The 19,290-nt window shown below is 32.1% G+C and overlaps 1 protein-coding gene across 1 annotated transcript in view; it reads right to left on the minus strand.

Moving 5' to 3' along the window:
* LOC111513203 (sterol O-acyltransferase 1) overlaps window positions 1-835 on the minus strand; it is a 47,851-nt gene extending 47,016 nt beyond the window's left edge. Inside the window, exon 1 of the mRNA XM_074170189.1 lies at window positions 690-835. Coding sequence (XP_074026290.1) covers window positions 690-808 — 119 coding nt within the window. The 5' untranslated portion in view covers window positions 809-835. The remainder of the gene's footprint in view (window positions 1-689) is intronic.
* Between the last annotated feature and the right edge of the window lie 18,455 nt (window positions 836-19,290).

The raw sequence follows: 19,290 nt of genomic DNA on the forward strand, positions 1-19,290 counted from the left end.
CAGAGAAGAAGTGTTAATGTGGAAGTGCAATCCATTTTCGAATCCTTCAAAAAATAATGCCAGAAAAAAATAAAATCAATTTTCGAAATTTCAGTTTCTTCCGGATATACTCGAAATTTCATAACTTTCTCAGAGGCATATTGATAGTCAGGTAAATTAGCAATTTGCCCTAATTCAACCATTTTCGTGCGTTTCATAATTTCTGAAATCCCGAACTTGAAACACTCTGTATTTATTTGAAATGAAACATGACGGGAACTGTTCGGCGTAAAAAGTGCTTAAGTGGATACTAAAATTCGTGAGTTTTTTTTCAAGAAATAAAAGGAATGAAAGCCTGTGAAAATCACATGATTCATTCCATCTAGATATGCCGAATTTTTTTTTCTCTCCAATTTCAGAAACTTTTTGCTTTGAAAACACTATACTTTATTTTTGTCGAACATTAATGTAGTCAGGTACCTTTTGACAATCAGCCGTTAAAACACATATTAAAAATGGAATCATTTCATTTCATGTTCCTCACATAACCTTTCAAGTGTGTTTCAAAGGATTTTTTTTTACAAAAATTTTCTGCTCATTATGATGATCCATAATGAGTGATTTCATTTTTTATGTTCGAGAGGAAATGAAAGAAATGATTTATATTTTACTGATGTAAGAAAAATGAATAAACAAAATTTCATACTCACTTCGAATCGCTGTTAATATTGATCTTCATCGCAGATTTTTTCGACGAAGTCAAATAGACGGCCTCCGAAAAATGAAACGTTATCAATTGAGAAATGATATTTATAAACATACTAATCATGAATGATCATTACATAAGGGAAAATATACAGGGTATTCGAACTTCAAACGATTCTACCAGTTCATTTTTCGTTTGTTTAAGCCAAATATCGTGTGGATATTTTGTATGTGGAACATACAAAATATGGAATGAATACGATATTTCATAGTAGAGTAGCTTGTTAGTTTAAAAACACCACAAATCTACAGAACTTGATATTTCTTTTGAAAAAATATATGCTATCACAATTGTGACTTAAACTTCCATATAGGTACTGTACTTTTTGTTTACGACTTCATTTTAGTATACTTTGTATTATTCCTGTTATAAATGTTGTTGAATTAACGTTATCATTATTATTTCTGCTTTGATAATTATTCATTTCAAATAATGGTGGACGAGCGGGTTTGATGTCGTCGAGTGAAACTACAATTTTATCAAGACTCGTTGCTCCAATCGACTTTCCACACGAGTACTTTTATTCATAAAATTGTTCAAGTAACCTTAATTTGTTGAAAAATATTGAAAAATATCTGTCATTTCAAAGTTTTGGGGTGTGGACCATCGGGGGTAGTCCGTTCCTGACTTTGTAGCAAAACAACTGACTCCTGCATGAAAGCTCATCGAAGGAATTCATTTGTTTAGTCAATTACCAAAATTTGGATGATTTTGAATATTCACTTGAAAAGTTATCAAAGAAAAACATTTTTCATTTTGTAACTTCGAGGGCCCGTAACTTGGTTACGAACACTTTCAGGAAAAAAAGTTATATGAAGTACTGATGATATTTTGACCCCATCTATACATTCCCGAGAGGAAAAGAGGAAGTCCAGGGACACCCTGTATATAAATGAGTGTAAAACATTCAATCAGGTGATTCCCCATCGGAAAAAGAAAGGATTTTTCATATAAAGAAATTTCATTGGAGCATCCCTTGTTAAGATACAGCCCCTTAAAGGGAGTACATAAAATTCGTATAACAATTTTTTCCACAAGCACTAGAGAAGTTACAACATTGAAATTAACCTGACGTTTTGTACTACCACTGTTATAAGGGGTGAAAAACGCAACCCCTAAAATGTATTTCCAATGTAACTTTTTGTGTTATTATTTGTTTACCATTTGAAAATTTATTTCCGATAGCCTGTTTCATTCTAAACAGAAAATGTTTCCTGGGGGTTTTTTGACCAAAATAAACCACTTCGCAGCAAAACATTATTTTACGAACAACTACACAGATACATCGTCGTAAATGGGAAAATACGAAACTTATTTAACTAGTACGTCGATATTAGCGATAGTGACAATTAAATTGGTATGACGCTGTCAGTTTGTGAATATTCGAAATTGAATTTAAACTGATTTTGTGTTGTTGTTCTGTTCTTGGTTTGTTACTTTATTGATTCACTTGTTATTAAAATGGCATTACATGGTATAAATTAGAAAATGGCTGATATGCATTACGGTTACGGTATGTCGCAGGGGAATGGGCAGCATCCTTCACATAGACTATTTGCTCGACTCCATCAACGATTAAGAGAATATGGTTCATTCGATAAAAGGACGCAGGATTGTGGCCGCCATCGATAAGTACGAACACCACAGCTTGAGGAAACATTACCCGATTTGATTGAAGAACAACCTATTACTACTACTCGAAAGACTGCTTTCCAGCTGAATGTTGATCATATGATTCGAATTTTAAAGGAACAACTCTTATACCCTTACCATCTGCAACGAGTACAGGCACTGTTACCGCGAAACTTTCCGAACCGTCTTGAATTTTGCAATTGGATGCTGGAAATGATTAGAAGAAATTGTGACTTTCCGAAGACGATAGAATTCACAGACGAATGTAGTTTTTCTCGGGACAATATTATTATTATTCATAATTACCACTTATGGGCTGATGAAAACCCTCACGCTATTGCCGAAACCAACCATCAAGAACAACCATCCTAACGTGTTTTTTCTACCTCCTCGATTAAATGGTGAGGCATACGTTCAATTTCCAATAGAAATGCATCCAGTACTGCTGTAGGAAGTTCCTTTGAGCGTCAGAAGAGATATGTTTTTTGTGGATGGTGAGGCTCCCGCCCATTTTAGTCAAGTAGCATGTCAACATTTAACTGAAACATATGTATATCCAGGTTGAGGAGGACCACAGAACTGGCTCCCTCGATCCCCGGATCTTAATCCTCTCGATTACTCTGTTTGGGGCCATTTAGAGCATTTGGTTTATCGTACTCCTGTTCGCGATGTAGAGGACTTAAGAAACCGTATCATCGATGCGTACAGGGTGATCAGAGAGACTCCAGAAATATTTGAGCGAATACGTGACTCAATGCGCCAACGTCTAGACGCATGCGTGATGTCTGAAGGTAGATATATTGAACATTTACTATGATTTCTACATGTTGTGTGTTTTGTTATCAATAAATTAGTTTTTTTATTATACTTCAATCGTTTAATGCAGGTACTAACTACAAAATAACAAAAAATCCAGTTCACATTTATGACGATATATCGCTGTAGTTGTTCGTGAAATAATGTTTTGCTGCGAACTGGTTTATTATGCGCAAAAAACCCCAGAGACATTTTTTTTTAGAATGAAACAGGCTATCGGAAATGAATTTCAAAATGGTAAACAAATAATAAGACAAAAAGTTACATTGGAAATGAATTTTACGGGTTGCGTTTTCCCTCCCTTACAACCATGTCGTAAAACAAATAAACTACTGCCTAAGTATCTTTTTGGTAGAAAAAAACGTCAGGTTAATTTCAATATCGTAATTTTTTCAGTGCTTGTGGAAAGAATTATCATAAGAATTTGATGTACCTACTTTAAGGGACTGTATTTTAACAAAGGATGCTCCAATGAAGTTTCTTTATATGAAAGATCCTATTTTTTTTTCGATGAGGAATCACCTTCCTGAATGTTTTACACCCTTTCAGTAGTTATATATATATATATATATATATATATATATATATATATATATATATATATATATATATATATATATATATATATATATATATATATAAATATAAATATATATATATATAACTTTGAAATGACAGATATTTTTCAATATTTTTCAACAAAATAAGGTTACTTGGACAATTTTATGAATAAAAGTACTCGTGTGGAAAGTCGATCGGAGCAACGAGTCTTGATAAAAATATAGTTCTACTCGACGACATCAAACCCGCTCGTCCACCATTATTTGAAATGAATAATTATCAAAGCAGAAATAATAATGATAACGTTAATTCAACAACATTTATAACAGGAATAATACAAAGTATGCTAAAATGAAGTCGTGAACAAAAAGTACAGTACCTATATGGAAGTTTAAGTCACAATTGTGATAGCAGATATTTTTTCAAAAGAAATATCAAGTTCTGTAGATTCGTGGTGTTTTTAAACTAACAAGCTACTCTACTATGAAATATCGAATGCATTCCATATTTTGTATGTACATAATACGTGTGGAATAATCACGTTTAGTGTTGATCAGTTATCTGAATCTCATGAAACTCAACATTCGAATGTTTCAAATTCTTCTTCACAGCTAAACTGTTGAGGAGTTTCACTGATAATTATAATTTTATGGGAGAAATTCTTTAACACGAATCTAAATTTAGCTGAAAAAACGCACATCGGAAAAAATATTTACTATACTAATAAAAAGCAAACGAATGAACTACAAAAACGGCTGCACTTGATCAGGTGAAAAATATTCAGGGAATAATTATGTTCCATTTCTTTCACAGATGTTGACAAAAAAACCTTTTAGAAAGTTTTGATAAAAAATGAGAAACTGGAATGCGATTTTGTTTTGTTGAGTGGTGCGTTGTCATATGACTATCATTGTATTGTCAATATTCTATAGGATATTTTGAATTTTTTTGATATGGCCGAACAGTTTACATTCAATGAATATGCAGATATGCATGTATTTTATGGACGAGCATTTTGTAATGCTGCAGAAGCTCGTCGTCTGTATTCCGAGCATTTTCCCAATCGAACGGTACCGTCAAGAGAAACACCCGAGCGTGTCGATCGCAGCTTGAGGGAGACAGGTATGTAATAATTGATAATTAATTTGAGCACGTTGTTTCATTTCGATATTATTGTAGGTACAGTTTTGCCAAAACGAGGTGGTGAGGGCGCTTCTAGGACTGTACGTACCGTTGTATTGGAGGAAAATATTTTGGAAGCCGTCGCTGATGATCCTTCAATGAGCATCAGAAATCTATCAGAACAGTTCCATACATCCAAGTCCACTATTCATAGAATGATTAGGGAACAACTGCTCCACCCATTTCACATCCAGAAGGTACATGCCATGACACCTCAAGATTTTCCAGCACGACTGGAATATGCCAATTGGTTCATGGATAGGCAAAGAGAGGATATGACTTTTATTAATCGAGTTTTATTCACTGATGAAGCAGGTTTCAGTATAGATGGAGTTATCAACTCTCATAATCTCCATATATGGGCCGAAGAAAATCCCCATTGGATATTGCAAACCAAACACCAACGGAAATTCAATGTGAATATTTGGGCTGGTATCATAGGAAACCATCTTATAGGACCATTCGTTCTACAGGACCGATTGAATGGAGAACGTTATTTGGAGTTCATTCAGAACGATTTGAATGGACTTTTGGAACATGTTCCATTGCAAACCCGAAGAGATATGTGGTTTATGCATGATGGCGCTCCTCATCATTTTAGTTTGATTGTGCGTGACCATCTGAACCATATTTTCCACAATAGATGGATTGGTAGAGGTGGGCCATATTCATGGCCATCGCGGTCTCCGGATTTAAATCCATTGGATTTCTTTCTGTGGGGGCATCTAAAAAGCTTTGCTTACGCTACACCTATTCACACAAAAGATGCATTGTTGAATAGAATAACATTACATTGTGAAGCCATACGAAACGACCCTGGAATGCTATTTCAAGTACAGAGAGGGTGTCTTCGCAGACTAATAAAATGTATAGAGAGAGAAGGTGGTCATATCGAGCAGTTTCTGTAGCGGATTTTTCATTTCTGTTTGCTCTTGAGGCTCTTGAGTTTCGTTAGTTAAACGTGTTTGCATTATAAAAATTCGTTATGAACATCTTACCTATCATTTCCATTTTCTTAAAAACTAATATTTTCGAATAATGGTAGACATCTCAGGATAAATGTTGTTCAATTAACGTTATCATTATTATTTCTGCTTTGATAATTATTCATTTCAAATAATGGTGGACTAGCGGGTTTGATGTCGTCGTGTGAAACTACATTTTTATCAAGACTCGTTGCTCCGATCGACTTTCCACACGAGTACTTTTATTCATAAAATTGTCCAAGTTACCTTAATTTGTTGAAAAATATTGAAAAATATCTGTCATTTCAAAGTTTTGGGGTGTGGACCATCGGGGGTAGTCCGTTTCTGACTTTGTAGCAAAACAACTGACTCTTGCATGAAAGCTCATCGAAGGAATTCATTTGTTTAGTCAATTACCAAAATTTGGATGATTTTGAATATTCACTTGAAAAGTTATCAAAGAAAAACATTTTTCATTTTGTAAATTCGAGGGCCCGTAACTTGGTTACGAAGACTTTTAGGAAAAAAAGTTATATGAAGTACTGGTGATATTTTGACCCCATCTATACATTCCCGAGAGGAAAAGAGGAAGTCCAGGGACACCCTGTATATATATATATATATATATATATATATATATATATATATATATATATATATATATATATATATATATATATATATATATATATATATATATAGACAAAGAAGATTTTATCGAGTGTGTATGATATACAAATCAAAAAAGAAACAATTAGTGGACATAACACTCCGAAAAGGGGGGGGCAAACCGCGGACACGTCATGTTAGATGTAGCCTGAGAATTCTAGGTCTTCTAACTAGAACCACAAATGTGCGGTTGGCTCCTGTTGTTGACTCCGTGCATATGTGTTGTTTCCTGCTTTCGGCAAACAAGTGTTACCCACCTATACACTCGGCTGCACCGCGCTGATGAGGCCAATAGTCAGAAACACGTGTCCGCGGTTTGCCTCCCCCCTTTTCGGAGTGTTATGTCCACTAATTGTTTCTTTTTTGATTTATATATATATATATATATATATATATATATATATATATATATATATATATATATATATATATATATATATATATATATATATATATATATATATATATATATAGAAGCGAAGCAGTCACTCGTCTTGATAATGACATCTGAGATGATGGAGAAACGTCGACTATCGAATAGTACACAACGGATGAACACCCGGAAAAACAACACATCATATATCATATATATATATATATATATATATATATATATATATATATATATATATATATATATATATATATATGAGGAATCCAGCAATAGGCATCATCCATTAGGGCGTCTCGACACCGACGCCAATTTTTTCAAACGATAACCTAGATTTTTCAATTTGTTTTTGGATTTTCCATCAAATTGTGAATTCAGCCATATAGCACACTAGTAGTTTTTCTTGAATACTGATGAGAAAATGCAATTTTATTGCATATTATAGAGAGGGCCATGAATAAGTTACTTTGACCATAACTCGACTAATATGATGATAACGAAATCAATTAGTGATAACAAGAATTATTTTAGTAAGTGTTCGTACTGTCTCCCTTCACGTTTTATATATATATATATATATATATATATGAAACAATATTTGGGTATGCAGCAGGCCAAAAATTTTTTGTGTACTCTTATAACACAGATTCCAAGCTTTCGATAATCTTTATTATCATCATCAGGAATGCTACAATAAGGATAAAAAACAGTCATATTTATAAAATATTAATTCAAGCCAACTTACAGTGTATGTGAGGTTATGTGGCAGGTTGAAAGAAATATGGACGTAACATATATGAAAAATTACTAAGATGTCACTTAGGACGTTACAGACAAACAATATATAGTAGATTTAATGGTATATCATTATATTATCAAATTTAAAAAAACCACATGTTCCTTGAAGAGGAAACCACGTGCATGATTCAAAAAAATGGGATATGACATGTAATCCAAAATTAGCATGCGCTGTATACTCCAATTACGGGGCTCAAAACGAATTGACATTCGACATCAAACAGATTGTTTGATCTGTGGCATAAAACCTTAACATTGTTGCAAATTGATTTTCGGGCAATGTCTGGCTGTAGACATCGCATGTTTAAATTCCATTACATTTTAAAACCAAGTCATTTTGTATTTAAACAGTATCTAGAACAATTTTTGAGTAAAACTTATCCTAATGGATTTTATATTAAACAGTAATAATGAGAAAGGATGATGATGTATTGTATATGGAAGATTCAATCTGTGAGAAGAATACCATTAGATGAGATTTGATGATTTCTTGTTTTGTGATTATCCATACAAATTAAATAAGATTAAATTTCACTTAGGTGATTTAAATCAGTTTTTTTATTCATGGAGTTTTGTGAGTGTGCTATATGTACCATTTCTAGGAAAAGCCTCTTGGTAGTGTTTTTTTCGGTTGATAAAATTTTAATTGAATTATAATCCATACAGTGCCCTTGTTTAGAGACATGTTCACTCAAAGCACATCTTCCCGGGTGTAACCTACTGTCACTTTTGTGTGCTGTGATCCGATCTTTTAATAATCTAGATGTCTGTCCTATATATTCTTTGTCACAGTTCCTACATAGTATACAGTAAACTACATCCGAACAGTTGTTATAGGGAGTTTTGTCTTTTAATTTTGAAAAAATTCTATCGATTGTTAAAACATTTTTGTTTACAATTTTGATATTATTATTGGCAGACTTCAGGATTCTGGATAATCCTGGGTTGATATCTTTAATGTATGGAAGAGATGCATAAAAATTGGAAATTTGACTCAGCTCAGTGGGACCTGCAGTTTCTGCATTCAATGAAACATGTGAATGATCATTCACATTAGTTAAAGTATCGTTGATATTGTTATTATTTGATAATCTGAAATTGTTTGTATTTAAATTGTCTATGGATGAAGTGCTGTACAATAATTTTTTTAGGAACTGTGGTGGGTATGAGTTTTGCCAAAAAAGTTTGTAAAGGAGATCAAGGTTTTTTTTGTGAAAGGAAATGTCAGAGATCTTGAGAACCCTTTCTCTCATTTGTTTTATTACGTTCGTCTTCATGTTTTGGTTGTGATATGACCAATAGTTGATATAGCGACCCGAGCTCATCGGTTTTCTATACCAATCTATGTATATCACGTTATTCGGTGATCTGATGAAGAGAGTGTCTAGGAAAGGAACACTGTTTCCTTCATTTTCTTTTTCTACTGTAAATTGTATATATGGATCGTAGCTGTTGAAAATGGACAGGGTTTCATCAAGAAATTCTCTGGGGATGGATATGATAATATCGTCTACATATTTTTTGAGGAAGAACGGTTTGTGAGGGAGTACTTTCAGGACAATGTCCAGCAAGTCGTCCATGACGTAAGCTGCCAAAATAGAGCTTATTTTGGCTCCCATTGGGGTGCCAAAAGTTTGTTTATAAAATTTACTGTTATATTTGAAATAAGTGTTGTTGAATAAAAAGGAGATTAGATTCAGAAAAGTATCTTTACTTAAATTGCAAAAACCACTGATCACGTTCCATTTCCTCTCTATGGATCTTAAACAGGTGTCTAAGTAAACGTTGCTGAAAAGGGAAACTACATCTAAACTAGCTAATACAAAATTATTTGGAAGTGTCATACCATTGAAGATATTGTTCACTTCAAAGGAATCTTTAATGTAATAATCATTATTGTAATCATATGCTTTGGTGAGAATATCAGTAAGGAAGGAATGGATTCTGTGGGTGCTTTTATGGAAGCTACTATTGGTCTACCAGACAATGTAGGTTTATGGATTTTTGGAAGCGAGTAAAATTTTGGAGATACTGAATTATATGATGTTAATTTTTTCTTCATTGCCTCATCAATCTCATCGTTCATATATAAAGATTTGATCAAGTTATTACTTTTTGTTTGTATTGTCAACGTTGGGTCTGAGGAAAGTTCAACGTACGAGCTGTTATTTACTATGAGGTCACTAGATATTGCATCATATTGATCTCTGTCCATAACAACCGCTACGTTGCCTTGCACGTGGTTTCCTCTTCAAGGAACAGGTGGTTTTTTTAAATTTCATAATATAATGATATATCATTAAATCCACTATATATTGTTTGTCTGTAACGTCCTAAGTGACATCTTAGTAATTTTTCATATATGTTACGTCCATATTTCTTTCAACCTGCCACATAACCTCACATACACTGTAAGTTGGCTTGAATTATTATTTTATAAATATGACTGTTTTTTATCCTTATTGTAGCATCCCTGATGATGATAATAAAGATTATCGAAAGCTTGGAATCTGTGTTATAAGAGTACACAAAAAATTTTTGGCCTGCTGCATACCCAAACCTAGTTCGGACTTCCATTGTCTACTATATAAAATGATTTGAAATCCCTGAAACAAATAAAAAAAGAAGAATTGAAAATGAATAGCTGAAAATAACAATTATATTAACCAAAGACCCGAAGACGATTGTAGATACTAACAATCGAAACGTCGTGAACTAACGTGACTTGAAATCTCTCCACTTTTTATTTTTATTTTCTTCCCTTTATTTTTTTTAATTATTCAATTGTTCTATTTTCAGTTGTATTTTATTTCACTATTATTTTATTTCAGGTTTATTTTGGTTAATATAATTGTTATTTCCAATTCTTCTTTTTCTTAGTTGTTTCAGGGATTTCAAATCATTTTATATAGTAGACAATGGAAGTTCGAACTAGTGAAATTCAAGATAGTCTTTGCTGATCAGTTAGGAATTCAACGGGTAAATATTTGGGCAAGCAGCAATTGAGGAAGTGTACTCTTTCAACAATATATTTCAATCATTTCGACAATGTATACTGTCATCCTCAGGGAAAACTACAATAATAGAACATAAGACTAATTGATATTGTACAGTTGAAAATTATGTACTCACATTGTCATTGAGGTTGGATTCAGTGATGTTAAAAATAATATTTTTTATTATTTGATTTTAATGTCGTACTTAGATTTGAGAAACGGGAAAACATTGGAATTAGCTAGGATAGTGATTCAAGAATGATTATAGTTACACATCAAACAATTGAACATATGATTTTACCAAATTTAACGTTTGGTTCTTTTTCATTTTGTCTTCAATCGAGGACCGCCTGCCCGGTACTGACGATGCTCAATAGGCTGGAACAGCTGTATACCGGGGCTTTCATATATGTCATGAAGTAGTTATTCTTTATTCCAAGATAATTTGATAGCCTTGAGAAACAGCATGATTGGATTCAAGTATAATATGAGGTATTATTGAATAGTCGATTCATATGGTATTATTTCAAGGTGAATATTTACCTATGTATGGACCTTACCGGTCAAGGAATGAAAACGTTGTTGAAAATGGTCAACCTATTTGCATACCAATAAATGAACAAGATCTGAAGCCCATCATAACTATTATGAATCACTGAAAAAATACACAACTGAGGCTTGCTTCACTGACAAAACAGCCTATTTTGAACATGTCATGAACGTAAGAGGCACGAACAGAATCTGAAAGGATTTAGAAAATCTGAATTACAAATGAAATGCAAATATACCAGAAAATCCGAGTGATGTTAACACCTTGAATGATTAATATTCGAATAGATTTCCTGCCGTACCAGCAGATAAATATTGAATAAATTTCTATAATAATAATGAACTTAGAAATGACATTTTAAATTTTGAATTCACACCGGTTGATGACCTTGAAGAACAAAAATTCTATGCGAGTTGAAATCCAATGCTTCAGGATGTGATGAACTGAATATTAACACACTTCCAAGATGCTGCTCACTGGTCCTTTCTTTCATCACGAATAGTGTTAATCATAGTTTGGAATATAGTGTATTTCTTGATCAATGCAGAGAGGCATACCGTAACCCCAATCTGAAAAAAACACTTTTGAAGTATTTCAAAGATTGAAATCTAGTTAGAATTCCACCAACGTGTCAGAGAAAGTGGTGGAACCTTAGATAAAGTACTAGTCTAATCAACGAGTTCAAAAACATGAAAAATATTGATAAAGGTCCCAAAAATATGAGCGATAGTCATTCATTTCAAAATCACCTCTAGAAAAATGTTTTAGAAGAATTTTGGTTGAGGTAAAAAATTGCAATTGTTACTAACAAAATAAGAAGAAAAAGTGGTATTTAGTTTTTCGTTATAACTCAAAAAATATCAATATTCAAGCCATTTTAAAAAAAAGCTCGTTAAAGAGGAGGAAATTTTCAATGAAAAAGTCTCGACTCCCGAAACTCTATCTGTATTATTTATAATTTTAATATGAAGTTGAAAGTAGGGTTCCGCGAGGCTGTTACGGTAAGCGCGCGCTACCGCTAAAGAGAGTTTATCGAAAGAAATAATTTTTTTATAACATAAAAAGTCATTTTGAAAATTTGAAAAAAATCTAGTATCTTCTTAACACTTGGATGAATCGAGTCCTGTAGAAAAAAAGTTTTATTTTTCAAAAAGTTATTCAACTGTTAACTAACAATTTTTTTCCTAATCTCCGTTGGCATAAATAATAGGATAAGAGGTATGAATAATTGGCCTATAAATTTCGTGGAGCCCTTTTGATATATATATATATATATATATATATATATATATATATATATATATATACTCCATACGAGCCTGCAATAAAAAATGATAAAAATGTATTAATTTGTTAATTATGATTTTTTATAACTATTGCAAAATGAAATATCTAAAATTTGTTGATAAATTTTCATTCAATTGATTTTCAGCTATGTTTGTTTTCACATTAAACAATGGCAGTTATTAACATAGGATATAAATTTTTTACGTGATTCGTTTATTAAACTGTTTTTAACGAATAAAGAAATTCACTATTTTTGAATTTTTTTTTGCAATTTTGTTTTCTACAGATAATTATAATTGAAAAAAAATGTTTTCCTAATTTTAATTTTTAATTGTTTAAAATCGATTTTTCTATATTTCGTTAATAATTAGTTAAAAAATAATTTTGCTTTTTAGAATCATTCACACTTTTGAATAGTTTGGCAAACATTTTCTTTCATTTATTATTCAATTGCTTATTAGTTTTCCAATTTGTTATGAACAAATATTGACCAGCGTAATATTTTTTTTCTGAAGCAGAAAAAAACTTATAAAAACAGCTGTATATGAAAAAGTGCCATAAAAATGTTTTCAGTGTATCGATTCGTATGATATTAGAAAGTATAGATAAAAAAAAATTATGCCACTATTCTATATATAGATGTTTTCATAATTTTTTTCTTCTTCAGAAAAAAATATAACGTTGGTCAATATTTGTTTATGAAAAATTTTTAAACTGATAAACAATTAAAAATAAACAAATATTGACCAACGTTATATTTTTTCGCTGAAGAAGAAGAAAATTATAAAAACAGCTATATATTAAAGAGTGCCATGGAATTGTTTTTTTATTTATTATAATACTTTCTGATATCATACGATACGATGAAAATTTTGTAAGGCACTTTTTTATATATAACTTTTTCTATAATTTTTTTCTGCTTCAAAAAAAAATATAACGTTGGTAATATTTCGGTATAACAAATTTTCAAACTAACAAACACTTAAATAATAAATGATTTTTTTTGGCAAACTATTTAAAAGTGTGAATTAAGATTTTTATAAGCAGATTTATTTTTCAAATAATCATTTAAACAATTGAAATATAAAAAAATCGATTTTGAACAATTAAAAATTAAAATTGAGAGAAAAACTTGTTTTTCATCATGATGACAACATAATAAACGTCTTTATTGCTACAACCACAAACAATTACAATATTAAGTATCTGAAGATATGAAAATTAAAAATTTCAAATGTTGAAATGTGAAATATGTGTATGAAGGTGAACATGTAAAATTGAAGAAATATGAATGTGAAATAATATCTTGACCTAAAAGTTCATGATATACAATATAAAAAAGGGACTGAATATTGTAGAGTATTCATTCAATATTGTTTGGACCTACGTACACCTATTCTATGACCAATTGAACAATTCTCAAAATTGAATAGTTTCTATAATTATATCCAATGGATTTCGAGCTCTCGATACTCAACCTACTGTTCGAAGTAACTATTCAGTATATCCTTTCTTCAATAATTCTGTTCATCCTTTCTGCAGGTACTGTTCGAGGTCTGGTTTTAATTTTTTTTTGTGAATATTTGTTAGATGCGGGTATTTGTTAGATGGGCGAACAGAAGATCGAAGAGGTGCTTCAGAAAGGAAAATACACGAAGATCGTGTGCTACTGCATCAATTGAAAGGAAGTTATACCAGACTTTGGAAAAACAACAAGTCTATTTTTCGGAAAAAGAGAGATCATCGCTAACACCGCACCACAGTAAGCTCCCTCACTTGTATGGACTACCCAAAATCCACAAAAAGAATGTTTCGCTAAGACCGATCATTAGCTCCGGAAATTCAGCAATTCAGAACTTGTCCAGAATTTTACTATCAATAATTGAACCAATGCAAGGTGAAACATCATCTTTTGTGGAAAATTCAAAGCATTTCGTTGATCTACTAGGAAAAAACGAAGTCAGAGAGCAAGATCAAATAATCAGTTTCATCGTGAAATGCCTGTACACCAACGTTCCTGTCGAAGAAGTACTTCAAATCATACAGAAAAAATATCCGACGATGGGGACCTGAAAGATAGAATAAACTCACCGATACAAGTAATCATAGAATTACTAGAATGCTGTGTAAGAAACTGCTACTCCCAACTGAAGGACGAATTCTTTACGGAAGATGAGGGACTGCCAATGGGAACGCCACTTTCATCGGTTATAGCATATATATATATATATATATATATATATATATATATATATATATATATATATATATATATATATATATATATATATATATATATATATATATATGTATCATTTCTAAAAATATTCTTTCAGTTGTGTTGGTTTCTCTATCTAAAATATTTGGATTTTCAAAATTCATTTTATGATCCTCCGAATTAACATGTTCTGTTAATGCACAAGAATTAACATTTCGTCTACAGTCGCTCTTATGGGAAGTGATTCGACTACTTAGAGGTCTAGATGTTTGTCCTATATATGTCTTAGAGCAATCCATACAAGAAATTTTGTATACTAAATTGGATTTTTGTTTATTTGATATTGGAGCTTTTAGTTTACTGTATAATTTAGATATAGAAGTGACATTTGTTTTAGATATTTTGAGGTTATTATTTCGGAATACATTAATTAATTTTGGTGTCTATTCTTGAATATATGGGAGTGATTTATATATGAATGAAGGTATAACGTTGTTATGTTCAACTTCTTCATTATTATTTTGAAAGTTTGTCCTTTCACAAAATAAAATTCTGTTTACTAAAGATTTAGGATATACAGTAAACTAAAAGCTCCAATTTCAAATAAACAAAAATCCAATTTAGTATACAAAATTTCTTGTATGGATTGCTCTAAAACATATATAGGACACACATCTAGACCTCTAAGTAGTCGTATCACTTCCCATAAGAGCGACTGTAGACGAAATGTTAATTCTTGTGCATTAACAGAACATGTTAATTCGGAGGATCATAAAATGAATTTTGAAAATCCAAATATTTTAGATAGAGAAACCAACACAACTAAAAGAATACTTTTGGAAATGATACATATTAATAACGAAGAACATTCAATGAATAAACGAACTGATATTGACAGTCTTAGCAAAATTTACACGTACCTACTGAAATATGATAAAGAAAATAAAAGATCTAGTAATTCGAGTATCATTCAGAATTTTCCCACTTGACATTGTCAGCCAAATTTTTATCAACTGTCATTATTTAATGTTTTTTCTATCTGTTTTTGAACCATTTTATATTTTATTCTCACGTTAGTAAGTTCTCCATATTTATATATTTTTTACAAGATATATAATCTTATTATTGTAGTTGTCCTGACGAAGGTGTGAAATATACCGAAAGCTTGACATATAACAAAGAGTTTTCTTTGTAACAGCCCAGCTATTGACTGCAACCTCACGAATCAAACCGATTTATAGTTAATCCAGTCACTAATTATTCTGTTATATATATATATATATATATATATATATATATATATATATATATATATATATATATATATGTGTGTGTGTTTTGGAACTCTGGCCATTGAAGAAGCCCACAAGCAGCCCTGAGTCTGGTTGAAATATGTAGACGACACCTTCATAATATGGAACCATGGAAATGCAGAACTAGACACTTTCCTGAAGGACATCAACAACGTCTTTTCATTACTTCCACAATGGAGAAGGAAGTCCCTAACGAATTGTCTTTCTTAGACGTATTGGTGAAGAGGACCGACACTAAATGGGAAACATCTGTATATCGGAAACCCACTCACACAGGTCAGTATCTGAACCAGAAATCCAACCACCATCAATCGACTAAAAAAAGAATCATCAAGACTCTACTAAACCGTGCCTTCAAGTTCTGTAATACCAAAAAAGGTCTCGAAAAGGAACTAGGCATCATCAAAAATGACCTTCAACGGAATGGTTACTCCACAGTGATGGTAGAACAGGCTTTAGCTAGAAGACAGCAAGAGCTCCACAAGGAAGAAAAGCCGTCACAACCAGTCCTTGTACTTCCCTACATCAGAATATTATCGGAAAGGATAAGAAGGATTGGGCCCAAGGTCCAGGACCTGCTTCAGATCTGGGAACACTAAACGTAGCAGCTTCATGAAAACCAGGCCACCAAACGCAGACTACGATTCAAAGAATTGCATTTACTGAATACACTGTGAGCGCGGAGAATCATACTTCAGTGAAACTAAGACGCCATTGAAAGTTCGCATTGCTGAGCATAAGAAACACACACATTGAGGAGAAACCAGCAAATCCGGAATAACACAGCACGTTTGGACTCATCAATATAACATCAAGTGGGCTCAAGCTAAAATCATTCACAAAGAGAAACATCGGTTTAGGAGAAAATTCAAAGAAGCCGCATATATATTGTCCAACAACGCATTCAGTCAAGCTTGCGTAGAGATACGTAACATATAGAAACCTCAATCAAGCGGAAAAAGACCAACTCCCCACAAACGGTCATCTCCCGCTAAAACCAAGGGGATAAGTGAAAGTACTCGAATGACCTATAAATAGTCGAATCTCGAAGGAATGAGTCCAGTTATCACCCGAAGACGAATGTGGATACTAACAATCGAAACGTCGTGACGTACCTTGGTTTGTTATCTTTCAATTTTTATTTTTTATTTCTTGTTAATAATATTTTTAAATTTTCAGCTTTTATTGATATTTAATTTTTTTTTGGATGTTGCTTGTATCCTATTTCTTTGTAATTTGAGTTTTTTTTTCGTTTAATAAAATAGTTATTTTCGGTTAATCTGTTTAATTTTTTCTTCAAGGATTTCATATCAATTTCAAATTATATTAGACAATGGAAGTCCGAACTGATGAAATACACCAATGATATTGTCCGTTTCTTGAAGAAAGAATGCGTAAACCTAGCTTACAGAACGAATAATAATTTGAGTAAATTCATTAGAAACGATAATGACGAAATTCGGGTGTGGGATAGACCAGGACTATATAAGCTGAATTGTGGCTCTTGCCCAAAATTGTATATTGGCCAAAGAGAAAGAACATAGCAGTAGTTTCGTAAATAGAAAGACCAACTCCACACCTTCCATTAAAAACCACCTTTCAGCAGGAGGACATGAGTTCAGTCACGAATGCGATGTGTTACATTCAGAAAAGGTAGGTACTTGTAGTTATAATGAACATGTCGCCGTAAATATTTTGAAATCTAGATTTCTTGATCAAATTCAGTCTAATGGAGAAATTAGAATTGAAGAGTCGATTGAGCAAAAAGCTAAGGATAATGAAGTGATTTTTGCAAAGGTCGAACGGTTATTGCATAACAGAAAAATGACTACGTAGTAAACATTCTAGATTTCCCTGATTCAGGGAGCAACAAGATTCTGAGGAATGATTCTGAAACTATATACCAGAAAAAGGTCAAGGAAACCCTTAATACAATAGAATTGGTCACTGATGGAAATGATAAATGTGTAGAACATTGATAATGAATACACAAGCACCAAAAGTGTATTCCTCTTATTGAATTACATAAAACCAATTTCCCGATTTGACCTGTGGTGTCGTTTGTAACTGCACCTAATGTAAAAATCTCAGACATCCTATACCAATCATGAACCGAAATTCAGTATAAATAATTCTTATCAATAAGTAGATAACATAGATATCGTAATTCTTCCTGATAACGCAAAATTATTATAGTTCGATGTCCAAAACTTATTTCCCAGTATTCCGCCAATTGATACAATTGTACTGGTTGAGTGTCTCTCAGATAAATCCATGTGAATCCATTGATAAAATAGGAAATTTTACAGTTTGACGAAAAATGGAAAACCCTTTGAGTCTTTTGCTGGTTGAAATTTTCATGGATAGCATAGAGTATGGAATACATAATAATCTGTTAACTAACAGTTTCTTGTAGTGGTACAGATATCTATGTAGATGTTATCTTTTTAAGCAAGTTCATTGAAATTTCAAAAACTGTCCCTCACGATCTAATCTCCACGAACTTTGTGGAGATCAAATCATAAGAGGTGGTTTTTGAAATTACTATGGATCTTCATCAAGTAACGGCCGAATCAACCAGAAAAAAAAAGTTCATTGAATATGTCAATACAATCCACCCGTCAATAAAATTCACCACTGAGCTAAAGGTAAATAATTCAATAAATTACCTTGACTTAACTATTAAGAACAACAATTAACATGAATTTTAAATTTTCTACAAACCATCGTACACGGACATTATCTCACATAATTTCTCCAAACATCCTTATCAGCCTAAACTTGCTGCGTTCAATAGTTTGCTCCACAGACTATTGCATATTCCACTGTCTGAGAGTGATTTCCAGAGAGAGTTGAGTTTGATCAAGCAAATCGCGGTTAACCAAAATCTACAAAAGCAAGTCATGGACCTGGTCTGCTTGCCATTGAAAGTTAGAGCTTTGGGAGTAACTTATAATTAAAATTTTTCTTTTTTAAATCATATTCATAATATAGTTAAATCGGGAAATCGTATGTTAGGATTCATAATGAGACAAACAACTTCTTTCACGAACTTTAATACTATTAAAATTCTGTAATATTCCTTAGTTAGACCAACGCTAGAGTTTGTCTGTATGATTTGGAGCGAACAATATCAATTTACCCGAATCAAAAAACTACAGAATAAA

The sequence above is a fragment of the Leptinotarsa decemlineata genome, unplaced genomic scaffold (genome assembly GCF_025532065.1).
Source record: "Leptinotarsa decemlineata unplaced genomic scaffold, Ldec_3_MD MMD2_P_RNA_scaffold_7, whole genome shotgun sequence".
Taxonomy (NCBI): domain Eukaryota; kingdom Metazoa; phylum Arthropoda; class Insecta; order Coleoptera; family Chrysomelidae; genus Leptinotarsa; species Leptinotarsa decemlineata.